This window comes from Prionailurus viverrinus, chromosome D2 (assembly GCF_022837055.1).
Source record: "Prionailurus viverrinus isolate Anna chromosome D2, UM_Priviv_1.0, whole genome shotgun sequence".
In the NCBI taxonomy this organism is placed as follows: domain Eukaryota; kingdom Metazoa; phylum Chordata; class Mammalia; order Carnivora; family Felidae; genus Prionailurus; species Prionailurus viverrinus.
In genome coordinates, this window is record NC_062571.1 from 32,121,982 (window position 1) to 32,148,248 (window position 26,267).

At 54.8% G+C, this 26,267-nt stretch overlaps 1 protein-coding gene across 9 annotated transcripts in view; it reads left to right on the plus strand.

Annotated features, from left to right (window-relative positions):
- ADAMTS14 (ADAM metallopeptidase with thrombospondin type 1 motif 14) overlaps window positions 1-21,847 on the plus strand; it is a 115,615-nt gene extending 93,768 nt beyond the window's left edge. For 8 of the 9 annotated variants that reach the window (XM_047825603.1, XM_047825609.1, XM_047825611.1 and 5 more), the window contains 9 exons: window positions 348-471; window positions 1,466-1,546; window positions 7,118-7,281; window positions 8,687-8,855; window positions 9,339-9,471; window positions 11,191-11,398; window positions 15,940-16,069; window positions 16,197-16,307; window positions 19,212-21,847. In XM_047825603.1, coding sequence (XP_047681559.1) covers window positions 348-471; window positions 1,466-1,546; window positions 7,118-7,281; window positions 8,687-8,855; window positions 9,339-9,471; window positions 11,191-11,398; window positions 15,940-16,069; window positions 16,197-16,307; window positions 19,212-19,693 — 1,602 coding nt within the window. In that variant the 3' untranslated portion in view covers window positions 19,694-21,847. Of the gene's footprint in view, window positions 1-347; window positions 472-1,465; window positions 1,547-7,117; window positions 7,282-8,686; window positions 8,856-9,338; window positions 9,472-11,190; window positions 11,399-15,689; window positions 15,793-15,939; window positions 16,070-16,196; window positions 16,308-19,211 lie in introns of those variants that run through there. The other variant, XM_047825612.1, reaches the window with a different exon arrangement.
- Window positions 21,848-26,267: the final 4,420 nt, after the last annotated feature.

A 26,267-nucleotide genomic window follows, 5' to 3' on the forward strand; every position in this document is an offset into this window, starting at 1 on the left:
CCTGGGGAGACTGGAGGGCTATACTGCCTGCTTCTCCTGGGCCCTAGGGAGACAGGCATCTCCTCGCCTTCCCCACCCATGACACCCTTGGTCCTCAACATAACCCTGGGATCCTAGAAGGGGGTTATTGCCCAGCCCATTCGAGGGAAGAGGAATGGCCAGGTTTAAGACCTGCCCGTGTCACATGGCGAGTTTGTGGCAGTGATGTGTCCAGGAATGCCTCTGGGTTCAGGGTCAACTCGTGGGGCCTGGGGACTGGGGAGGGAACCAGGGGCTGCTGGCCTGGGGTGGGGGGTGGGGGTGGGGAGCACGGGAGCCTTATCCTCTGACCCCACCTCTGGTGTCAGCCCGTTGGCTGTGACAAGGAGGTGGGGTCCATGAAGGCAGATGACAAGTGCGGTGTCTGTGGCGGCGACAACTCTCACTGCAGGACTGTGAAGGGGACACTGGGCAAGGCCTCCAAGAAGGCAGGTGAGAGGCTGGGGCTGGGAGATGACCAGGAGTGGCTGGGGTTCTGGCCCAGCAGGGGCCCTTGAGCCCGAGTCCCCTGGGCAAGCTGTCCCTCCTCTGCTGGGCCACGGTTCAGGGCAGGGGAGGGGAGAAGGCACCCAGAGCCTGCCTCCAGACCTTCCCGGGCTGCCCCAGGCCACTGAGTCAGAAGCTGCAGCTGGCCGCAGCCTCTTCCGGTGAGTGCTGCCTGCATTCGGGCCCAGGACTTCAGAAGCATTTTTCTGCTGGCCAGTGCGCTGTGATAGGAACTCAGCCATCTCTTTGGCCCTGGGGCTATCGTGGGAGTGAGAGCTCAGACACGTCTGAGGATGTGACCCAGACTAGACTGGAATTTTTTTTCCCTCTCTCCCCTCTCTCTCCATTTTTTGGTCAACTTGTGGTGCCTCCTTTCAACTCCTGGTACCTTGAGTTCCTTGACTTCCCTCCCTACCTTCCATCTGACCACACTTGGCTGTTGAAAGGGGCCAGATATTAGTTCTTTACACTCTAGGAAGAATTAGATCCATTTCCCCTTTGGGACTGTCATAGTTTTGCCTCATCTCTCCTTGTGGGGAGAAAGTTGGTGGCTTCGAGAGGGGTTTGTTTCCAGGCCTGGGATTGGGAGGGCCATGGGGCCCAGGGCAGCCGTGATGGTGGCTCAGGGTATGAGAAGAAAGGGGGGGGGGAACATCAGGAGAGAAAAGTAGGCTCAAGAAAGTGGAAAATTGTAGCAACAAAGTGTGTGCATACTCCCCCCCCCCCCCCACAGCCCTTAGAGTTTTTAGGGCATTTTAAGCCATAGCATCTCATTTGAACCTCTCGGCACCTTGTGGGCAAGGGTCCCCCCCTTCCTATTGTACAGATGAGGAAACAGGTTCTTGGGCACGTGCAGGGGGAGGGGGTGACGGGGTGTGCTGGGCAGTGGGGCCACCAGCTCAAGATGCTCACGGTTTTTCTGTATCCTGCTCTGTGGCAGGAGCTCTCAAACTGGTCCAGATCCCGGCGGGTGCCAGGCACATCCAGATCGAGGAGCTGGAGAAGGTTCCCCACCACATTGGTGAGTATGGGGAGCTGGGAGGGCAGAGGAGAGTAGTCTAATGCAGGGAACCCTTAGAAACATTTTTTTAAACTTAGGCTGAGTAGACAACCCGTTCCATGCTTCGAATGTCAGAAGGTATGAATGGGGATCCAGTGAAGATTCCCCCTCCCACCTCTGCCCTCCAGGATCAGTTTCCTTCCCCAGGGGCAGCCACGGTCCATCTGTTGTACACAAAAGAAAACCGTTTTCATAGAATGTATCAGTCAACTTTTGCTTGTCTAACATCCCATCCCCAAACTTTATGGTTTCTAACAAGTGTTTGTGTTAGCTCATGGTTCTGTGGGCCATGAGGTTGGGCGGGGCCCAGCTGGAGCTACTTCTACTCCTGTGCCTGGACTCAACTCGTGCGAATGCAGCATCTGGTGGGGCTGTAGGTGTTTTGGTACTGGCTGTCAGCTGGGGTGACGGGGGTGACAGGGCTGCGTCCCTGGCGGGCTAGCCTGGGATTATTCATGTGGTCTGTCACATGGTCCTCAGTGGGGGCAAGAGCAGGCAAGCCCCAGCATGCAAACACTTTCCAGGTCTCTACTTGTGTCATGCTTTGAAGCATCCCGTCGGCCCAAGCAGGTGTCATGGCCAAGCCCAGACTCAAGCTGTAGAAACAGACGATCTCTTGGTGGGAAGTGCGGTAGAGTCCCAGTGCAAAGAGGCCTGCGCATAGGAAGAGGAGGAATTTGCAGCCAGTCTGACGCACGGACCCTTAAATCCTTCTTATCTGATGACACATAAACACAGTCACTGAGGCACTACTTACGAGAGTTACACAACTCTAAAGCCAAGAGAGATGAAAAATTCTGGCCCCAAAAGAAATCGACAGAATTCAAATTGAGAACATTAACGTAAGGGGAGAGATTTTTGTGCTTACTTGTTTGCTTTGTTCTGTTTGTGCTGAAACCAAGTCGGTGGTTAAGAAATGAACATGTCCAGGGCGGGCAAATCCGTGGACACGAGAGAGTAGCTTAGTGGTGGTCAGGGGCCGGTGGGAGGGGGATGGGGGCATCTGCAAATGGGCGTGATGAAGGGTCTTGGAATCGGGCAGTGGTCCGGTAGTCAGTGAATTGCACACTTTCAAAGGCTGAGTGCGTGCTACGTGAATTACATCTCCATTGAAAACACGTAAGCATGGTTTGGAGCAGGGTCCCGGGGGCAGGCAGACAGAAGGCTGCATCCTCCCGCACTTGTCTGTTCAGACCCCTTACAGAGAGCATGGGTGCCATGGTGTCGCCGGGCCTTACTTAGCATGTCCCAGCGGCTCGCCAGGCCGCACCGCGTGTCACCACCTCTTCATGGACGTGAATGCAAAACGTAACATCTCTGGGCAGGCTCATGTATTCCAAAAATGCTGATATTTGTATTTTTAGATTACCATCACAATGACAGAAAACGTGTGAAAGCCTCCTGGGGAATTTGCACCCCCTGCAGAATACGCCCTATAACCTGCTCCGGAAGGCGCCTGAGAGGGTGTAGTGCAAATAGACAAGAAGCACAGGGGGAAACTGAGGTCCACAGTGGATTGTGGGCCCTCTGTGTACCCTGATTCCCCCATGCGGTGAGCCAATCTGCGCCAGGCTCTCCTGTCTCCCAGCCCCGGGCCCTTGCCCACAGCCCCGCTCTGCATGGGTATGATTCAGGAGGGCTTGGCTTGGCCAGCTCCCTGCCCACTTGCCTGTCTGGCTCCGGGGGATTGTGCCAGAACAGGAGCCAGGGGAAGGGAGGGGAGGGGGCAAGGAGAGAAGGGCCGCTGACTCCAGAAGAGGGAGGAGCTTGCAGACGCTCCTCCTGCTACACCCCTACGGATGATTCAGACGATTCCATAATACTAGCAGCCCCTGGGGCCTCCCCAGCCAGCCCTCCCACTCCTCCCAGCCCCCACCCCTGTCTGCGGACATCTAGCTCCTCTGTCTGCTGGCAGCGAGGAGTGCTCCGTGGAGGCTGCAGCCGGGTTTCCATGGGGGTCGGGGCAGAGGCTTCTAGAACCCGGGGCAGGTTCAGTGTGGGCACGCTCGCCCGTGAGTTCCCTGGAGGGTTAGAACTCCCAGGAGCTGGGCGGGGACGGAAGTGGGACGGAAACCTGACATTGGCACGCACTGTGTGATTGCACAGTTGTGAGGTATGCGGCAAGCCCGCCGTGGAAATGTGCAAGCTGCACGTGTTGAGAGTGAGCGTGTGTCTGTGCACGTGCCTGACAGGGTATGTGCGTGCTCTCTGGAGACATCCAGGACAGGTGGCCGTCTTGGCAGTGAAAGCCAAGGCCCCGTCCAAGCTCGTTAGACTCTCCTGGAATTTGGGGGCTTTGATTCTTTGAAAGGAAGTCAAGGGAAGAGAACCATGCTGTGAATATCTACCATGTGCCAGGCCTCGAGCTGGCACTTGTCATCCATTACCTTACGTAGGCCTCGGGACAGTCCGCGGACACTCCTCCCTAGCCGTGAAAGTTCTAGATGGCATCTCCTTCCAACAGAAGGCTGTCTCATCTACATTGAAAATCTGTTGTTTGTAGTGACCTTCGTGAATTATCTTAGCTGGATCTCCTGGAAAACTTGCTGCAGTTTCGACATCAGCACCTGCTGCTTCCTTCACCTTGTGCTTTTATGGCTTCTTTTCTCCAGCCTCTGCTATCTTCGAACTTTTGTCTGCAGCTTCCTCGCTCTCTTCCTCTTCCTCTCTCAGCCTCCATAGAACTGAAGAGAGTTAGGGCCTTGCTCTGCGTTAGGCTTTGGCTTAAGGGAATGTTGTGGCTGGTTTGATCTTTTTTTTTTTTTTTTTAATTTTTTTTCAATGTTTATCTATTTTTTAGAGAAAGAGAGACAGAGCGCGAATGGGGGAGGGGCAGAGAGAGAGGGAGACACACAATCCGAAGCAGGCTTCAGGCTCTGAGCTGTCAGCACAGAGCCTGACACAGGGCTCGAACCCACAAACTGTGAGATCATGACCTGAGCCGAAGTTGGCTGTTTAACCGACTGAGTGCCGCCCCCCCAACCCCGCCCCAGGCCCCCCTGGAGTAGCACTTTCAATTTCCTTCAAGAACTTTTCCTTTGCCTTCCCAACTTGGCTGACCGTTCGGCACAAGAGGCCTGGCTTTTCGCCCATCTTGGCTTTTGACATGCCTTCTGCACTAAGCTTAATCATTTCTAGCTTTAGATTTAAAGTGAGAAACATGTGACTCTTCCTTTCCCTTGGACGCTTAAAGGCCATTGTAGGGTCATTAACTGACTTGATTTCAATAGCGTTGTGTCTGCGGGAACAGAGAGGCCCGAGGAGAGGGACAGAGATGGTCGATTGGGGAGCAATCCGAACACACACATGTATCCGTTACGTTTACTGTCCTTTTTTTTTTTTTTAATTTTTTAAAAATGTTTTTATTTATTTTTGAGACAGAGACAGAGCATGAGCGGGGAAGGGGCAGAGAGAGAGGGAGACACAGAATCTGAAGCAGGCTCCAGGCTCCAGGCTCCGAGCTGTCAGCACAGAGCCCGACGCGGGCCTCGAACTCACAGACTGTGAGATCACGACCTGAGCCGAAGTCGGACGCTTAACCGACTGAGCCACCCAGGCGCCCCAAGTGTGCTGTCTTAAATAAGTGGGGTTCATGGTGTCCCCGAACATTTGCAATAGTGACATCAAAGATCACTGGTCACAGGGCACCGTGACAAATTTAATAATCGTGAAAAAGTTGGAAATACTGCGAGAATTTCCAAACTGTGACCCAGAGACCCAAAGTGAGCAAATGCTGTCAGAAAAAAGGCACCAATAGACTCGCTCGGCGCAGGGCTGCTGCAGATCTTCCGTTTGTAAACAATGCAGACTCTGTGAAGCACGATGAAGGGAAGCACAGTGAAACGAGGCTGGGGTATGCCCAGGGTCCAGAGCGGGGTCAGCGGTAGGGCCGGGACTCAGAGGTTCACGCAGCCCACCGGAGGGTGTACAGCCAGGGCTGGGGACGGCGGCTGCTGAGAGGGTAGCAGACAGAGCCGTGGGGAGACTTGAGGCCAGGCCCGGCTCTGGCTCCAGGTCTGGCGATTCTGGGGGCAGAGAGGGATGAGGCATCGAGAGATGGGGGGGCATCTCTCCTCTCGCTCAGCAGGGAGGCCGGTCCTCCAGACGGCTGGGCCACCAGTGCCCTGTGTGTCCAGGAGACACCTTTGCCCCTCACGGGTCTCTAGGTCCCCATCTGGGGCAACAATAGCACCAACCTTGGGATGTGTGTGAGGATTCCGCCGAGGCGGGCGCCAGAGTGACCGGTGCATGGTGAGTGCTCTGGATCGTTGGCTCTTATGGTCTCGTCATTACCCTGGATGGTTTTTGTCGGCACCAGGTGGGGACACCCCAGGGCTCCAGAGCCTTTGCTCCCCCGCCTGGGCTGAGGGGCTCGGGTCCGAGGCGGCAGCCCTTCACCAGCCTGCTCCAGGGCGGCCAAGGCTGTGACGCAGGGGCCTCTGCCAGGCCGTCTGCACCTGCACACCTCCCACCCAGCTGCCACCCGACACCTTTCGATAACAAGTTACGGGTTACCCACTCAGCGGGACTTTGAGGGGTGGACATTTACAGGTGTTTCTAAGACTCGCTCTGTGCCAGGCCCCAAGGACACCAAGACGGAGGAGATACACTGACAGGCTGTGGGGGAGGCAGGCACCAGTGCTAACACTCGGGCCCTGTTCTGATGGCAGTCATAGTGCCTCCCATTTATTGAATGCCAGCTGCATGCCACGCACTCTGCCTAGTTCTTTACATCTATGGACTCCTTTAATTGTCCCAAGGACCCCATAGTGGATAGGTGGGAGGGGGGTACTGCGATTATCTTCATGCGGCCGCAGCCCTATGAGCTACGGATGATTAGCATTCCCATTTTACAGATGGCGAAACTGAGGCAGCCCAGCGCGGCTAAGTAACTTCCCCAGATCAATCTGGTGCCAGGGCCTGTGTTTTTAGCCTCGTGCTCTGCTGTAGAAGGGAGGGCAAGTCCCCGAGGACTGGGCAATCAAAGAAGGCTTCCTGGGGGCGCCTGGGTGGCTTAGTTGATTAAGCGTCTGACTCTTGGTTTCGGCTCAGCTCGTGATCTCTCGTGGGTTCGAGCCCCGCATCGGGCTCTGTGCTGACAGCATGGAGCCTGCTTGGGATTCTCTGTCTCCCTTTCTCTCTGCCCCTACCCCGCTTTCTCCCTTTCTCTCTTAAAAATAAAAAAAAAAATACATACATAAAAGGAAAACTTACTTTTTTTTTTTTTTTAAAGAAAAGCCTTGCTGGAGGAGGGGAACATTGTGCTGAGCCTTCCATAGGGGTGAAGATTGGTCAGACAGGAAGAAGGGAAGACGGTGGGAGGAATGGGTATGCCAGGGTCTAGAGGCAGGGGTGCTGCGTGCAGCCGGTGCAGTGACTCATCTGACTGAGGAAGGTTCTGGTGGAAAGGGGTGACAGGTCATAGGGAGCCCCAGGGGATCCACTAGGAAGGTCTCGAAGCCCCAGAGGAGGTCTGGCTAGTGTTCCTGTGGAGGGGAATAGAAATCTGTGTGACCCTCTCCCCATGGCCAGCGGTGAAGAACCAGGTCACAGGCAGCTTCATCCTCAACCCCAAGGGCAAGGAAGCAATGAGCCGGACCTTTACTGCAATGGGCCTGGAGTGGGAGTATGTGGTGGAGGACGCCAAGGAAAGCCTCAAGACCAGTGGGCCCCTGCCCGAAGCCATCGCCGTCCTGGTGAGCCCCCACCCTGTACGGTGGCCCCTGCCCACCCCCTTGCTGCCCCAGCCCAGTCTCCCCAGTCTTCACTGTTGAGCCAGCGCAGCCCCGTCGGAAGCAGTGTTGCAGTGTCTTTAGCAGCCTGGCCAAGGCCAAGGCCTAGATGCCCTCTGTGCACAAAGGCTGGCAGGACGCACATGAGGAGGGAGAAAGAAACAGTTGTCTTGCTATGAGAGGGAGTCACGCAGCGTCAGAAACAGGGCCTGGGAATGAGAGGAGGCACCTGCGTTGGTTCCCCCTGTTGCCCTGGTGTCATCCAATGTCCGCTTGCATTATGGCATTGCCCGCAAGTGACTGGGGGGTGCCAGCTCACGCTGCCAGCCTCCGGAGAGGGGGATGCGGTCACTGACCTTGCTGGGGTCCACCTCTTCCCACACCCCCTCTTCCTAGGCCATAGACCGGGGCTTATGGAGCAGGGATTATTAATGCAGGAGCTCAGACCAGGAGGGGCTTTGTCTGTGGTGCCCTGACACTGGCTGATTCATGCCAGGGAGAGCTTGGACAGGCTTCTTTCCTGGTGCGACCGTCACTAGTCGGGGAGGTCCTAGAGGGCAGGGTCTGAAGCCTATTGGTGTCAGTGTATTATTTCACTCTGCATGTATTTTCTATTCACCTTATACTTACTGGCCACCCATACACCTATGCCAATGATTGAGGGTACCAAGACCCATTCAATGGGCAAAGAATAATCTCTTCACCTAATGGTGCTGGGACAACTGGATAGCCACATGTAAAAGGATGAAGTTGAACCCCTACCTCACTCCGTATACAACAAGCTCAAACTAGATCAAATATCCAAGTAAGAGAGCTAAAACCATAGAACTCTTAGAGAAAATAGAGGGCGGAATCTCCTGACCTTGCATCTTATGATACCAGAAGCATGAGCAACAAAAGAAAAATAGGTAAACTGGTCTTCATGGAAATTGAGGACCTTTGTACATTGGAAAGACATCGTGAAGACAGTGAGAAGACAAGCTGAGCAGAATGGGAGAAGGTGTTTGCAACCATATATCTGATCAGAGGCTTACAGACCGTCTTATATCTGATCAGAGTCCTATAGACCTGGCCATACCAGAGTCAGGTAGTGCAGATGCCCTGGTAAGCAAGACAGACCAGCAGACACGGTCCCTGTCCTCGTGAGGACTTATGTCTGGGAGGAAAATGATCCCAGGTGAGCACGCAGGCTGTTCCTGCTGCTTAGCCTGAGTTTGCTGCGTGGCTGCTGGTCTGAATGGTCTCCCAGGCTGTGCTCGGTGCTGACCCCACATCCTTTCCTTTGACCCCCTCCTCCCTGTCCCCCCCCCGATGCTGGCCCTGCTTCTCTGCTCTCCAGTCCTGTGCCACCTGCTCTGTCTCCCCTCAGGTGCTCCCCCCAGCTGAGGGTGGCCCCCGCAGCAGCCTGGCCTACAAGTACATCATCCATGAAGACTTGCTGCCCCTTATTGGGAGCAACAACGTGCTCCTGGAGGAGACGGACACCTACGAGTGGGCGCTCAAGAGCTGGGCCCCCTGCACCAAGGCCTGCGGAGGAGGTACGGGCCTGCCCAGCCATCTGGCTGCCTCGTGGGGCAGCCCAGGGCTTTGCAGGGGAGGAGTAGGAGTGGCTGGGGGCCAACACTATCTCCACCTGATGTGTCCGTAGCTCGTGCCTCCGTTTCCCCTTAAAGATCTCTCGGGTGTGGCACCTGCCTGGCCAGAGCCTTGGGGATGGGGCTGGGAGTGGGGGAGCAGCACCGGGGCAAGGTCTGCACCCTGTAAGGGCTCCCCCGCTATGCAGGGAGGCAGCCGTGCAGAGCCAGGCGCCTCCCCCACCCCAGCCCCTGCACCGCTGGCACGACATCAGGGACACATGAGATGGGCCGGCCAAGGAAGGCTTCTTCAGAAAGAGACTTGGGCAAGAGGGGTGCAAAGGCACGGGGGAGGCACGGGCCCTCCAGAGCGTGCCGTCCCTGAGACCCAGCGGAGCGGCGGGGGCCTGGCGGGACCTGGCCCAAGTCAGCCTGTCCTCCCCCCAGGGATCCAGTTCACCAAATACGGCTGCCGGCGCCGGCGAGACCACCACATGGTCCAGCGGCACCTGTGTGACCACAGGAAGAGGCCCAAGCCCATCCGCCGGCGCTGCAACCAGCACCCGTGTGCCCAGCCTGCGTGAGTGTCCGGGGACGGCCAGGAGCCTGACCCCTTCCCATGGGCGTCACTGACTCTCTCGTAGCCCTGGGCCGGGGAGGAGGGGCTGCTTCCTCTGGCCCTGAGTGTCCAGGGTCACGGCCCCTGCACCCGGGACTCCCTGAGCAGAGCAGCCCACACACTGGACTCCGTCCGTGGCCAGTGCTGCCCTCCTTGCTGGTCTGGCCGCATCCGCCCCCGTCTGTCCCCCTGTGGGGTTTGCGGATTAACTTCCGCTCCCAGAAGAAGGACAGTGCTTCCTTCGTTCTGCCCCTTCTAGCATTCTTTTACAGATGGGGAAACAGAGGCCCACTTTGGGGACACAGCTTTCCCTCGATGATCCGAGGGGACGTTGAGGTGAAGTCGATCTCAGTGCTTCTAGATGCCGGGGCATAGGCCAGGATGCTGTCTGGCGGCCCCCACCCATAGTCTAGCCCCTGAGTGGGTTCCCTGACCTGAGCAGACAGGCTCATTTGGGCACAAGATCATGTTCTTGGGCTTATTTGGAGGGGGCTTCGTGGAGGAGAAGAGCTATGACTTTTTGGGAAGTCGAGGTGTGGCCTTGAGCCCATCACAGAGATGGCCCCAGCGCCTCTCCGGCCCCAGGCAGAGCGCCCAGTGCACTTTCCTGCCTCCCCAGGAATCTTCTGGGGTCCGAGCCGTCTAACTCGGCCTGGCTGATTCACGGCAGCTCTGCTCCCTGAGGCTGGGGGGACCTCAGGGCCAGGACAGGAGCTGGGGATCAGTGCAGAGTCCACCGCGGCCTCTCCGTGCCTGGCCCAGGCGGGATCCCCTGCCCCTCAGTGCTCCACGCTCCCCCTTCACACGGCATGCCGGCCACTGTCTCCGCCAACATCTGTGGCCACAGAGCACGCGGCGCTGACTCGGCTGTAGTCCTGGGCACGTCACCGCCCGCCCCCCCGCCCCCAGCTTCTCATCCGTAAAATGCCAAACGAAGTTTGGGGCCTTTTTTGTCTTTTAAAGGAAGGGGTTGGCCGAAAGAGCCCTCATTCGCTACAAGATGTCTCAGGAACCTGAGAGGGGAGTGGGTTGTGGCCGCCCCTCCCGCCACCCCACCAGAGCCATTTTCGTCTTTGTCTAATTCATCCAGTGGTATCTGCTTACGGTGCTCTTGGAAGCTGCTCCGTGGCCAAAAGACGGTGGGAGACCACCAGCTTAGCGGATCGGCACCAAAACTCTGCAGGTGCTGACAGCGATAGTGACAGTGCCTGCCTGTCTTTATTACATGCCTACTGCATGCATGCACTCTGCCAAGTGCTTTTAAGTAGACACGTCCTTTAACTGTCCCAAGAGCCCCAGGGGCGGGGGTTCAACTCTACCAGCCATGAATCTCGTGCTGTATCTCAGCACCTAGGACAGTACCTGCCCACACTCCGATATTTACGAAGTGCTGAAAAGAATTCTGATGTTCATAACTTGCCTGCGGACATGCAGGGTGCCAGATGTAAAGGTGCATCATACCCGTGCATTTTTCAGATGAGGAAGCAGAGGAGATCATAGGTGACCCCCCCTTATGGCAGCTGCAGAGCCCGTGGACGGTTGTCTTGGCTCCCAGCATTCTGAAGCTCAGACCCACTTGCCAGCTCCTGCCCGCAGCGATTCAGGGGGTGGGAGAGACCCTGGGAGGAAGCGTCCCCATAGTCCCGCCTCTCCTTCACCTTTTGCTTTGTCTGTCTCTAGGTGGGTCATGGAAGAGTGGGGTGCCTGCAGCCGGAGCTGTGGGAAGCTGGGGGTGCAGACCCGGGGGGTTCAGTGCCTGCTGCCCCTCTCCAACGGGACCCACAAGGCCATGCCGGCCAAGGCCTGCCCTGGGGATCGGCCCGAGGCCCGGCGGCCCTGCCTCCGCGTGCCCTGCCCAGCCCAGTGGCGCACGGGAGCCTGGTCCCAGGTGAGTTGTTCTCAGAGGGTGGGAGGGGCTGAGCCAGTGGCCACCTTCTCTGGGGAGTCCGGGGAAAGGTGGGTCGGGGTAGGGAGCTACTAAGAGATGTGGTGCTCCCTGGTGGCAGAGAGTCTCCGCCTGAATTTCCCTCCCCACCTCTGATCTGATCTGATCTGAATTTTCTCAAAACTGAGTGCAAGAGCTCCTATGTGTGCTGGGCCATGGGCCTGGGCTAGGCCTTTATATTCATTCACTATGTGCTCTGACCTAGAACTGGGTCAGAACTAGGAGGCATGGGTTAAGACCCCCGTGATACAGGTGAGCAAACTGAAGCACTTTCTTGCATTCAAGAAACATTTACCAAATGCCAACTACGTGCCAGGCACGCTGTGCTAGGAATGCCTGGAATCCATCACCGACTTGTCCTCATGTAACTTACAGTCCAATGAGAGAGACCTAAACCAGTAACAGAAGCATTTACAGATGGCGGTTGGAGCTGTGCGGAAGTAAATGGGGGTAAAGTATCCGGGAGGACCTCCCTGAGGAGGTGACGTTTGTGTTGAGACTTGAAGGCTGAGCCCCAGGAAGACCCTTGCCGTGTTCCAGAAACCAAAGGAGAGTGGGACTGGAGCTGAATGGAAGGGACAGGATGACAGAGAGGCAGGCAGGGATCAGTCCTGCAGAGCTTTGTGAAAAGTTAGAATGTATTCCAAGTGGGGCTTCTAGGTGGCTCAGTCAGTTAAGCATCTGAGTCTTGATTTCGGCTCAGGTCATGATCTCACAGTGAGTTTGAGCCCTGCGTCGCTCTGTGCTGACAGCAGGGAGCCTGCTCAGGATTCTGTCTGTCTCTCTCTGCCCCTCCTCTGCTTGTGCTCTCTCGAAATAAATAAAGACAAACTTGAAAAAGAATGTATTCTACGAGCAGTGAGAAGCTGTTGAAGGGTTTTAATGCAGATGCTCCAAGCCCTGATTCCAGGTTTAAAGGTCACCTAGCAGCTCTGTAGAAAGTTCACTGCTGGGAAGCCAGGGTAGGAAAGAGGAGATAATAAGAAGGCTGTGGAATAGCCAGTCCAAGTGCTCCTGCCTAGGCCCTCGAAGTGGCCACAGGGAAATTTTTGTCTTGAGTTTTCTCTAAAAAATTCATTTGAAGGGTGCCTGGGTGGCTCAGTCGGTTAAGCGTCCAACTTTGGCTCAGGTCATGATCTCAAGGTTTGTGGGTTCAAGCCCCGCGTCGGGCTCTGGGCTGACAGCTCAGAGCCTGGAACCTGCTTTGGATTCTGTGTCTCCCTCTCTCTCTGCCCCTCCCCTGCTCTCTCTCTCTCTCTCTCTCTCTCTCTCTCTCTCTCTCAAAAATAAATAAACATTAAAACAATTAAAAAAATTTTTTTAATGTTTATTTTTGAGACAGAGGGACACAGAGTGCGAGTGGAGGAGGGGCAGAGAGAGGGAGACACAGAATCTGAGACAGGCTCCAGGCTCTGCGCTGTCAGCACAGAGCCTGTTGCGGGGCTCGAACCCACAAACCGTGAGATCATGACCTGGGCCAGAGTCAGACGCTTAACCGACTGAGCCACCCAGGCGCCCCTAAAAATTTTTTTTAATACAAAATTCATTTGCTGTGACCCTTGAAGGCATTATGCTAAGTGAAATCAGCCAGACACAAAATGATAAATGCTGTATGATTCCACTTACCAAGAGTGGTCAGGTTTATAGAGACAGAAAGAAGGGTGGTGGGTGCTTGGGGCTGGAGGAGAGGGCATGGGGAGTCCGTGTTTAATGGGGACAGGGTTTCAGCTTAGGAAGAAGGAGAAAGTTTTGGACGTGGAGGTGGTGATGGTTGTACAACATTGTGAATGTACTTAATGTCACTGAACCATGCACTTAAAAATGGTTAAAATAGGGGCGCCTGGGTGGCTCAGTCGGTTTAGCGTCCGACTTCGGCTCAGGTCATGATCTCATGGTCTGTGAGTTCGAGCCCCGCGTCAGGCTCTGGGCTGACAGCTCAGAGCCTGGAGCCTGTTTCAGATTCTGTGTCTCCCTCTCTCTCTGCCCCTCCCCTGTTCACGCTCCGTCTCTCTCTGTCTCAAAAATAAAAATAAAAAAAAAGTTTAAAAAATGGTTAAAATAGTGTTATGATATATATATATATATATATATTTTTTTTTTTTACCATAATTTTTAAAACCTCTGGTCACAAAGGTAAATACAACAATGCTTAATTGTAATAGCGGAATATCAGCAAATACCCTAAATGTCCATCTCTAGGAGATTGGACCAAAAAAATCATGGTCTGGGTGCCTGGGTGGCTCAGTTGGTTAAGCGTCCGACTTCGGCTCAGGTCATGATCTCACGGTTCATGAGTTCGAGCCCCGCATGGGGCTCTGTGCTGACAGCTCAGAGCCTGGAGCTGCTTTGGATTCTGTGTCTCCTTCTCTTTCTGCCCCTCCCCTACTCTCCCTGTCTCTGTCTCTGTCTCTGTCTCTCTCAAAAATAAGTAAATATTTTAAAAATGTCAAAAAAAATCATGGTCTGGTCATACAATAAAAGCTTGAAGTATACTTACCAATGTGGATAAACCTCAGAGGAATAGGTAAGAAAAAGAACTGAAATATGAAGGCAGATCACTTCCAATGAGATACCATGCACATAAAGTTTAAAGAGGCACAACACAGTATTTGAAAATCTGCCAGAATGCTGATATATTCAAGCTGCTGGCGGTATGTGAACAGGCTTTCGTGACCAGGCTTCCTCATACTTTTCTGGATGCTTAGAATATTGCATAAGGAAGAGTATTTTTAAATACCCCAAATCCCCGCACAATGTAGGCAGATTTTGTTTTCTTCTCCTCAACACACAGCTTTATTTGTTTGAATATAAAACAGAAGACTGCTGGCCCACAAAGGGCCCTTAGGTAACACTGGCAGTGAGGTGACAGGTGGTGGAAGACTGTTGCCCCTGTGAGACCGACAGAGCGTTCAGGAGCTGTTGGCATTATTCATCCTTGGGGGAGGAGCCATCCTATCCCACGGTTTGTGTGGCCCTTAACGCTCGTGTCCCCCTCGGGCCCAGCAGGAGAAGTACATTTCTGTGGCCTCTTCCCCGTCCTGTGGCCTGGTCACACGGTGCAGCCTTGCTTTTGGGGAGCCCCCGCCACCAGCCCCCGTCCCTCAGAGGAGGCGAGGCCTGGGGGTGACGTGCGCAGCAGGCCCTGCAAACTGTTTGCCTCCGGCTCCTTTGTGCCCACACCTTTCCCTTTTGGGGAAGAAGATGCCTTTTTTTTTTATGTTTTATTCATTTTTTTTTGAGAGACAGAGTGTGAATGGGGGGGGGCACAGAGAGACAGAGAGAGAGAGAGAGAGAGAATCTGAAGCAGGTTCCAGGCTCTGAGCTGTCAGCACAGAGCCCACGCGGGGCTTGAACCCACGAACCTTGAGATCATGACCTGAGCCGAAGTCAGATGCTTAACTGACTGAGCCACTCAGGCACCCCAGGAGACACTTTTTTTTAAAGTTTACTTATTTATTTTGAGAGAGAGAGAGTGCATGAGCTGGGGAGGGGCAGAGAGAAAGGGAGAGAGAGAAAATCCTAAGCAGCAGTTTCCATGCTGTCAGCGGGGTGCCCGACACGGGGCTCAAACCCATGAACCGTGAGATCATGTGTGACCTGAGCCGAAATCAAGCGTCAGACGCTTAACCGACTGAGCCACCCAGGTGCCCCAGAAGACACTTGTGAACATGCCCCTGCCAGCTGAGTTTTGGTATGTTGAGGCACAAAGTCACCGAATGTCAGAGCTAAAGGGGTTCATAGCAACCCTGTCACCCAGGTCTCTCAGTTTAGCAAGTGTCACAATCTGGGTCCTTACATCCCATTATTTAAAAAAAAATTTTTTTAAATGTTTATTTATTTTTGAGAGCGAGAGAGAGAGACAGAGTGTGAGGAGGGAGGGGCAGAGAGAGAGGGAGACACAGAATCCAAAGCAGGTTCCAGGCTCTGAGCTGTCAGCACAGAGCCCACACGGGGCTTGAACTCACTGACCGTGAGATCATGACCTGAACTGAAGACGGACGACCAACCGACTGAGCCACCCAGGCGCCCCCCCTTACATCCCATTATTAAGATATCATCAAGTAAGGGGACCTACTTCAGGTCCCTCAGGCTGGTGGATCACAATAGGGAAGTTTGCCAGAATGATCCACAAAATATTTAAGGACCCAGGCACAGGCCGGACATGGTAGACACAGGCGAAAGTGCTGGAATGGGGTTCTGGAGGTCCCCTCCTGAAGCAGGGTTAACCACGTAGGTGACAGGAAGGTTCGGCCATTCGCCTGGCACAGGAATACGGACAGCTGGTGTTCTGTCCTCCTGAGGCTACTTGGAGCGGTCCTTGCATATCCATCCCTCTGGTCAGTAGAAACGCGGGGCCCTCCTCTGTACCTTTCCGTCCTGGGCATTGGCTAGACTCTGGAGCTCACTGCTCCCTTCCTCTCGTCTCTCCACCTACCCCTCCCTGGCCACTGTGGCTTGACCGGGCCCCGGCCTTCCCGCGACAGTGCTCCGCCACCTGCGGGGAGGGCATCCAGCAGCGGCAGGTCGTGTGCCGGACCAACGCCAACAGTCTTGGGCAGTGTGAGGGGGAGAAGCCGGACACTGTCCAGGTCTGCAGCCTTCCCCGCTGTGGAGGTGAGCTGGATAGGATGGGGGAGGGGGGCAGGCCCAGCTCCTCCGGCCTAGACCTGAAGCCCAGCCCAGCTTGCATCCTTGCCCCCTAGAAATCCCCAGGGCTAGAACTGCTTGTCTCCACTCACAGGCAATCTCCAGAACTCTACAGCGAGAGCTGACATTCGGGAACTTGTGACCCCAGAAGGACAGTGGGTGCCACAGTCTGGGCCCCTACATCCCATGAACAAGATATTATCAAGTAAGTGTGGATCTATCTGGACCCAACCCCCAGCCCAAACCTTCCAGTGGTCGCCATGTCGCAAGCACAGGCCATGCAGTGGAACAGCCCCGGTTTCCAGGCTGTCCATGTGACCTCAGGCTCCTGGAGCCTCAGATCCCTCAGCTGTGGGCTGGGGGGTGCTACCCATATGGGTCCACAGTCCCTTACCTGCGATTCCAAAATGTTGAAAGCTGCAAGTGGTGCCCTAAATTCGGTGCAGACTCATTTCGCAGCAGAGCCTGGCCTGACCCAACAAGAGATCAATTATTCTTTTGCTACAGAAACATTGCTGTAGTTTAAGGGGATATCCCACTCCCTATGACAGATGTTCTATGATATGAATATTACTTTTCTAACCTCAGAAGTTCTGAATTATCAGTCATATCTGGTTTCAAGGTTTTGGGATAAGCAATTGTAGATCTGAGCTGTCTTCGTAGGGTTGTTGAATTAAATGAGATAATGCACGCACTCCTGCCTAGCTGTCAGATAACAAAAATGGTGGTAGTACTTTCTCTCTGCCTCATGATCAGGAGCCAGTTAGTCCATCCTCCCATCTATCCATCCATCTACCCATCTCTCCATCCATCCATCCATCCATCCATCATCCGTCATCCATGTATGCATCCATCCATCCATCTACCCATCCATCCATCCATCCATCATCCGTCATCTGTCATCCATGTATCCATCCATCCATCTACCTATCTATCCATCCATCCATCCATCATCCATCATCCGTCATCTATGTATGCATCCATCCATCCATCTACCCATCCATCCATCCATCTACCCATCCATCCATCCATCCATCCATCCATCATCCATCATCTGTCATCCATGTATCCATCCATCCATCCATCTACCCATCCATCCATCCATCCATCATCCATCATCTGTCATCCATCATCCATCCATCCATCCATCCATCCATCCATCTACCTATCTATCCATCCATCCATCATCCATCATCCGTCATCTATGTATGCATCCATCCATCCATCTACCCATCCATCCATCCATCTACCCATCCATCCATCCATCCATCATCCATCATCTGTCATCCATGTACCCATCCATCCATCCATCCATCTACCCATCCATCATCCATCATCTGTCATCCATCATCCATCCATCCATCCATCTACCTATCTATCCATCCATCCATCCATCATCCATCATCCATCACCTATGTATGCATCCATCCATCCATCTACCCATCCATTCATCCATCCATCCATCCATCATCCATCATCCGTCACCTATGTATGCATCCATCCATCCATCTACCCATCCATTCATCCATCCATCCATCCATCATCCGTCATCCATCATCCATGTATCCATCCATCCATCTACCTATCCATCCATCCATTAACGTTAACTGAGTATCTGCTATATACCAGGCCATATACTTCCTTCCTAGATTCTTTCTCTCTCTCTTTTCCTACTTCATCTTCTCAAGGACCAGGGTCTGACAAGACAAGTAGCAGAAAAATCACAGACTATAAATTCTAGCTGGAGGACCAACTGGCCATATGACCATGTGCAGATCCCTAAACCTCTCTGAGCTCAGCTCATCATCTCACTCGATGTCCACAGAGGATCTTCTGGCTCCAGCCTGGCTGCTGCTCCGCCCAGGTTCTGAGACCCAGGCTGCACAAGTGCCAGATTTCCTTCCCTTTTCTGTCCAGGAGCAAAGGGTCGGCTCTGATTCTGGTCCTAGAATTCTGGCGCCATCTAGAGGCCACTGGCTTTCCTTTTTTTTTTTTTCCCTAATTTTCCTGTTGCCCTAAACCAGCCCCCAACCCTCTGCCCCGTCCCTAAACACACACACACACACACACACACAGAAAATTAGCAGAAAGCAAAGTTCCTGCCTTCACATTGTCTGGAGAGACCTACCTGGAATTATCACAGAAACACAAAACGATTTTTAGATATCTGAACCAAAGCAAATGAAAGTTACATAGTGGGCACCCCTATATGCCAGGAACTTTATAAATGTTATTTATAATCATAATGTTATTGTTCATTGGTAAGTGTCTAGCATTATCCCCATTTTATAGGGGAGGAGACTGAGGGTTGGAGAGCTTCAGTGGCTTGCCCAAGGGCTCACACTTTTTCAGTGGTGGAGCCTCAGTTGGAACCCAGATCTGCTTGATTCCAGATTTATCGGTGGAGGGCTTAGTGTTCCAAATGTGTGTTGACGGGTGGCAGGATGTTGCCTCGGCTTGTCCCAAGTGTGGGTTACCTGGGCATTTGCCTGGCCCTGGCCCGAGTGGATCAGTTCCTTTGGGTGGATTGGGAGGGGACCAGGATTCCTACTTCATTGAGAGCAGGGCTTCCAAGCTTTGCTGCAGGTCAGAACCACCCAGCGCCCAGGCCACGCTGGCCGTCCAGTCTCCCCGGGCGCGGGAGGTGCGCAGTGCCTATTTGGAAAGCCCCTGGGGGATTCCACTTAGCAGCCACATCTGACGACTACTGATGCAGGCCCGTGGTTCTCAGATTGGTCCACGCATTGGAGTCACTTGAAGGTTTTGTTGAAACGCAGAACTAAGCCCCACGCCCAGAACTTCTGACTCGGTAGGTCTGGATGGGGCCTGAGCATTGGCATTGCTCACCAGCTTCCAGACGATGCCGATGCTTCATGTGTGGAGACCCTTTTTGAGAACCACGGCTCTAGGGGATTTCAGTTCCTCTTCCGTAAAATAAGGGCTCTTACTCTGGCCAGTCTCTCCCTTCAGGCAGGCCCTTGGCGCCCTCCAGGGCAAAGCTTTAGAGCGGGTCCAGCGAGGGCGGGAGCTGGAGGCCGGCGGTTGGGGGGGGCCGAGTGGGAGATGGAGGCGTCCTCCCGGCAGTGGTCCTTGTGCCATATGCGTGCAGCGGAGCCCTGCGTGGGGGACCAGTCCATCTTCTGCCAGACGGAAGCACTCGATCGCTACTGCTCCATCCCCGGCTACCACCGGCTGTGCTGTGAGTCCTGTTCCAAGACGGCCCTGGGCCCCGACACCAGCCCGGACCCTGGCCTGGCCTCGCCGCCACCATTCGCTACTCCCGGGAGTCCGAAGTCCCCTCCAGATGCTGTGGAGCCCACTGTGGGAACAACAGGGTCAGATGCCCATCAGCACGGCCAGCCCACACAACTCCCGAGACCTCTGGGCACCAGCCCCCCGGTGACCCAGCACCGCTTTACTCCCCAGACACTGGGCCCCAGAGCAGCTGGGGGCACCTCCCCTGGCACCCCCCGGGGACTGCCTTGGGGCTGGACCAGGGCACCTGTGCCAGTCTCCGAGGAAAAAGGGCGGCTCGGGGAAGACCCGAAGCACCCAGGCACCAGCCTTCCCGCCACCTCCCTGGGGACATGAGCCCCGCCTCGCCTATCCCTCCAGTCAAGTTTACACTGTGTGCTGCCTCAGAGACCGCCAGCTCAGAGGACACGCAGCGGGGGCAGCGGCAAACACAGACTTCCTTCTAAATTATTTGCCTTCTTGTTGTTCTAGTTTGGGGGCTGTGACACTTGAGCCCGTGAAGCGGGCGCGTGAGGAGGAAAAAGATCAGGGGAAGCCCTAACCGGAGATACCTCAGCAAGCAGCCAGGGGGACAGTCGCACCTCTCAGGGGCTCCCCGTCTGTCTCTTGGCAGGACTGAGGGCCAGCTAGCACCCCCTCCTCCCCCACCCCGGATCCTTCCAGCTGCCTGCCTTTGCCAGAACTTGTGGGGTCCACTGTGGAGGTCCTATCTGGCCTCTCTCCCCAGAGAGGCAAAGTGGGACCAGGGAAGGTGAGGGGGGAGCACTCTCAGGGCAGTCCACGAAGAAGGGGGCGAGGGGTGAGTGTGGTCATGACGCTCTGGCTGCAGGGCCGGGGTGGGTGGGAGGCGAGTTCGTCTCAGACCCAGCTCTTCATAGCAAGAGCGCCACACAGCTCCTCCAGCCAAGGCCAAGGCCAAGGCCAGAACCCACCTCGCCCTTGCTGGCCGGAAGGCAGTGTTGGTGACCACCTCTGCCCCACGCACATGGCACCTCCTGTTACTTCCGGTGCATCCCAACCTCACCCGGTCCAGCCCAGAGAAGGGGGCCCCGGACAGTCTGGAATGCGTGTTCTCGTCATCTGGGGCGTTCACAACTGGTGCTAGACCCCTGGCTGCACCAGGAAGGTCAACTTCGGTCGTCACTTTGCAGCATGAAAGGAGCCCGGCCCGGAAGGTGACTCTCTGGGACACAGGGATGTGAGTTCTCAGGTTGTGCCCCATCCATCATCGTTCGCTGCCAAAGACCACACCTGCTGGAGTCAGGGGTCTTCTCCCACCTGGCCGGGGCTGGGCCAGAAGTTTGTGGTGCTAGGGTAACGGGGTGCAGTCAGGTCCCAAGGCTGAGGACCACAGTCCACCCAGGCCCAAGTCCCAGGGCAGGATGTGAGCCTTTGCCCCATGCCTGGCGGGGAGGGGGGGGGGGGAGGTGACATGACCCACAGCGCTGTGGGGCCTCAGCTACCCTCCGTGTTACCTCCAAAGGCAGGTAACTTCCCTAGACCCCCTGGCTCCCAGGAAGCCCCTTGGGGTGCCAGGATTTCTCCCAAGGGTCCTCATTCCCAGTCACACAGAGGGTGTCCCGGACTCCTCAGCAGGTGACAGAGGTGCTTGCCTGCCTGCCTTCCTGGGGGCAGAGCAGCTGTTCTGAGCCAGGCTAGAGGCCTAGGAGCAGTGGGTCCCCACCCCCACAACCCCTGGAGAACAGAGGCCCGGAGGGGGCTCCCCAGCCGTCCTCTCCACCTGCTGCCACCCCCTCCCTGGGCCGCTGGGGCACACACTGAAATCATTCCTGTGAGACCCAGCCTGCCGGCGTTGTGCCTCTGAGATCCGGATCTTTACACGTTTATGTATTTATTAACATTGTCCTTGGTGTTTCGTTTTGGACCCCCAGGTGGCGTGTTGTGTTTTTCTCGTTGTCTCTGTTTTAGAGGAAAAGGACGGTGAAGCCTCCCTCTCATGTACTCTGCTGGGCAAGGTGCCTGGGGGTAGGGGATGGATGGGGGAGCAAAGCCGAAGAGGCTCGACCCTCAGCCTCCCTGCCTCGGCCTCACTCGCTCTTGGGCTCCTCGGAGCACCAGCTCAGGGAAGAGAGGCCAGAAAGCACCGTGGGCCGGGGAGGGGGGGGGGGTGCCGCCCTCGAGTAGCTCTGTGGCCTTGGGCAGGTCACCATCCGCGTGGAGGTGCCTGGGAGGTAGTTTTGGGGTGTGCATAGGGACAGCAAGGGGTGGCTTCCCTAGAGGGGGGGCGAGCACTCTCCCTGGAAAGTCCAGGCGGAATGAGAGGGCCGGGTAGGCGGGGGAAGGGACGTGACGCCGGGGGAGCAGGGAGGGCTGGCACGTAGCAGGAATAACTTAAAGCCACCCATCCGTGGGGGCGCCTGGGTGGCTCAGTTGGTTAGGCCTCCGACTCTTGATGTCGGCTCAGGTTATGATCTCGCGGCTCGTGAGTTCAAGCCCTGATTTGGGCTCCGTGCTGACAGTGTGGGATTCTCCCCTTCCCCCCTCTCTCTCTGCCCCTCCCCTGCTCGTGTGTGTGCGTGCGCGCGCACGCTCTCTCTCTCAAAATAAACATTAAAAAATCATTTAAAAAACCAGCCATCCGTGCTTCACACCTTGCTTGTGTCAGACATCACTAATCCACCACCGCACGCTTTTAAGGAGTGTACCCCAAGCCCTTCCCTGCCAGCCGTGGGGCTCAGGACGAGGCACAGAGGTCCGCTCCAGACCTCACATGCCTGTGTGTGGACCATCTAGCCTCAAACCCAAACTCCGTTTATATCCCTCCGCCAACAGCCTCCCCCTGGGAACCACCCATTCTGGGCAACTACCCCTGGAGCCCAGGGGTGCACACACAGTGACATCCCTGCCAACCTGGGAGATGCTGGCACGGGCCCTCAAGTCGCACTCGTGACCTCAGGCAGGGAATTCTGCAGGCCAAGGTACAGATGGCTTGCAAAGAGCAGGGTCCTGGGGCCCCGGGGCGGGCGGGGGAGTGGGGTGGGAGGCGCGTGCCTTTTGTACGGTGGGCAGAGCGGGGTCCTCTAAGAGCCCCAGCACCCCTGGCTCTGACGGAGGACCGCGCACACTTCGTGGGGCAGGGATACCACCTGGGCATGCGTGCTGATGTGCCCCTATCTTGCGCCACGGGGGACATCGCCAGTCTGTCGCTGCGCTGAGCCCGGCTACCGCGGGAGCCCTTCGTGTAGGCGCCGTCGCCGGGTCTGGGAGCAGCGCTGTGGGGCTGGAGAGGTAATTTAAAATGTCACACCATTGGGAACCTGTGATCAGTCCTCCCAGGCCGAAGGGCGGTATCTCAAAGCGGGCCTGCAGTGCTCGAGGAAGAGGGACCCAGAAACCAGCCCCGAGGACCCTCCACCCACCATTACGGCCCCACAGAGTCTAGCATGGGGGCGTCACCGATCTGGGGAGCCTTTGGGCCCTGAGATTCTGAGGGGCACGGCCCCCTCTGCCCCTCTGGAAAACGGCAGTGAAAGCGTTTGCCGTGCCTACCTCTGGAAACAACATGATCAGAAAATGCAAGAGACGACGATGTGGGTGCCTCCCGGGGGCGACATTGCCCCTGGGGTATTCCTGGAGCGGGGGCCTAGGGGGCCCACTCAGCTAGCGGGACCAGATGAGTTGTTGGGTCTGCCACCGGAGTGGGCCAGAGTTTGGGTTCCTGAAAAAGCCCCCAGACCTCCACCTGAGCAGTCCTACCCCTGCTCCCTCCAGTCCCCCTGTGACCCTCTCACCCTGCAGGGACTGCTGACCAGGGCCTTGGGAAGCCCAAGCCACAGCCCTGACTAAACGTTACCCACATCCTGCTTAGGAGGTAGAAAACTGCAGAAAACTGTAAGAAAAAAGCCTAGTAGTCTACAAAGTGGGACTGGTTTTTTTTTTTTAGCTTATCAGAGGGGTGAGGTGGTCAGGCAAGCAGGTAAACTCAGTTGCAAAGAGTGACAAGCATGTCAGGAGAGAAGGTCCATAGGCTATTCTCACCTAGGCAGATCATGGGACGAAGTGGTCCACATGTAAGCAGGTGAGAAAATACCAAGTTTGAAAAAACCTTAAAGGTTAGCGTGACAGTTTGGAATCATGACGCACCCCAGGCACAAGGCGGGGTGGGGTGGGGTGGGGGGCTGTATTTACTTATCAGCTCTTGTCCACAGGCCTCTGCTGGATGCATGCGAGAAAGATCTAGAGGAGGACAGTAGGCCCGTGAGGTCACCCCTCGGGGCTCGAGCCAAGTTGCAGAGTGCAAATTAAGAAAGCAATATACACATTTACAGCGCATCGGGGACACAAACTACCTCTCCGCAGAAAACCCTAAGAGTATCTAATGGTAGACTGTTTATGAATCCCAAGACTCCGTGTTAAGATGTCAGTTCTCCCCACAGTGATCTGTAAAACGCGATGGCATTCCAATCAAAAATCCAGCAGACTGTTTTTTGTTTGTTTTAGAATTTGACGAAGTCATTATAAAATCTTTATGGGCATAAAGAGGATTTAGAACAGCCAAAACAATTCTGAAAAGGCACCGAGTGGCAGAATATACACTGATTTCAGGCTTACTGTGAGAACCAGCAGTCATCAAGCCAGTACGCCTGGTGTAAGAATCAACATACGTAACAGTGGGGCACAACGGAGAATCCAGAAATCGACCCATCTGGCCGTAGTGCTGAGGTGATTCAATAGATGATGCCAGAAATTGGGAGGCTCCGGATGGACAAAAGTAAACCCCCAACTCTCACGTCATATACAAAGATGGACTCAGTCCCAGCCATCAACTTAAAGGTATGAACTGAAATTATAACACTTCTAGAAGAAAACATGAACAAAAAATACCTTTGTGACTTTGGGTCAGAGATGGCACAGAAAGCACTCGCCACAAAAGAAGGGGTGGACGGGGCGCCTGGGTGACTCGGTCGGTTGAGCGTCCGACTTCGGCTCAGGTCATGATCTCACGGTCCGTGAGTTCGAGCCCCGCGTCGGGCTCTGGGCTGACGGCTCGGAGACTGGAGCCTGTTTCCGATTCTGTGTCTCCCTCTCTCTCTGCCCCTCCCCTGTTCATGCTCTGCCTCTCTCTGTGTCAAAAATAAATAAATGTAAAAAAAAAAAAAAAAAAAAAGAAGGGGTGGACAAACTAGACAGGTCAAAAATAGGAACTTTGTTATTTTTATTTTTTTTAAGTTTATTGAGAGCGAGGGCATGGGCAGGAGTGGGGCAGAGAGAGAGAGAGGGAGGGAGAGAGAGAATCCCAAGCAGGCTCCGTGCTGTCAGTGCAGAGCCCGACACGGGGCTCAATCTCACAAACTGTGAGATCATGACCTGAGCAGAAATCAAGAGCCAGACTCGTAGCCGACTGAGCCACCCAGGCATCCTAAAACGAGGAAGTATTCCTCAAAAGACGGTGGCAAGAAAGAGAGAACACGAGAGGAAATCTTCTCATATCATCTATCTGGAATTGAACCGTATCCGAAAGACCTCACAGACTCTCAAACCACCCAATAAAATCTGTGCACTTTACTAGAGGAGACGTACAATGACACGTACACACATGAAGAGAGTGCCCCCCATCGTGAGTCTTTAATGAAATGCAAATTAAGAGCACAGTGAGGGGCCCCTGGGTGGTTCAGTCGAAGCAGGCTCTAGACTCTCAGCTGTCAGCACAGAGCCCGATGCGGGGCTTGAACCCACGAACCGTGAGATCATGACCCGAGCCGAAGTCGGACGCTTAACCGACTGAGCCACCCAGGCGCCCCGATGTGGGCAGATTTTGATAAGAAACATACGCTTCTCAACCTAGTGATGCCTCCCCTCTGCATCCACAAGAAGGGAATGAAAACATTTGCCCACGAAACGACCTGGACACGAATGTCCACAGTGACTTTATTTGAAATAGACTCCCACTGGAAACAACCCGAATGTGTAACCGACAGGGACTGGATAAGTAAATTGTGGTGCGTCCGTGCGGTAGATTGCCACCGCGCAGTAAAAAAGCGTAAACCCCTCACGTGTACATGCATGCACCATTTTGGCTGGAACTAAAAAGCGTTGTGCTTCGTGAAAGACTCAAAAGCCTGAACGCTGGGTGATTCCATTCATAGGATAGTTTGGGAAAGACAAGACCATAAGGACAGAAAACATCACTGGTTGCCAGGGCTGGGGGTGGCAGAGAAGGCGGGCTGGGAAGGGGCACAAGGGAACTTGTTGGAGCGATAGAGACGCTCTCGATCTTGATGTGTTGGTGGTTGCACACGTTTGTCACGCAGTTTAGAATGAATTTTCTTGTGTGCAAAACCCTGTCCCGGTTAAAAAACAATGATTTTTTAGAAACATTAAAAAAATTTTTTTTAACTTTACAGAAGGACTAAAAGTGGGGAGAAGGGCAGAGGGAGAGGGAGAAGAAAATCTTAAGCAGGCTGTGGGCTCCGCACAGAGCCGGATGCGGGGCTCAGTCCCAGGCCCCTGGGATCAGGACCGCGGCCAAAATCAACAGTAGGACTTTCAACTGACTGAGCCATCCAGGCATCGCCCCCCCCCCCCCCCCCGCCAAATTTAAATCAAATAACCAAAGTAGTGGAGGATGCTTGGTCCCCCCCAGGACCTCTTAGAACACGCTGCAGTGTTTCCCTAGAGGAAAACATCTTTCCTCCCCCAATTAGGGATTTACCTGATCCCCAGCATCACCGTTTACTAACTGGGTAAATGCTTAGATCTGGGAAAGTCATTTTACCTCTCTGAGACTTAGATTCGCTCATCTGCAAAATGGGCATAATTCTTACCTGTCAGATTGCTGATCGTATGTCAGGTACTGAGTGCTGTGTCTGGCTCCAGAAGTAATAATTATTCCTTATAATTACAGCATAGTGGGCTCTGCCCACGGAGGCTGCAGGCTACCAGAAGGGAA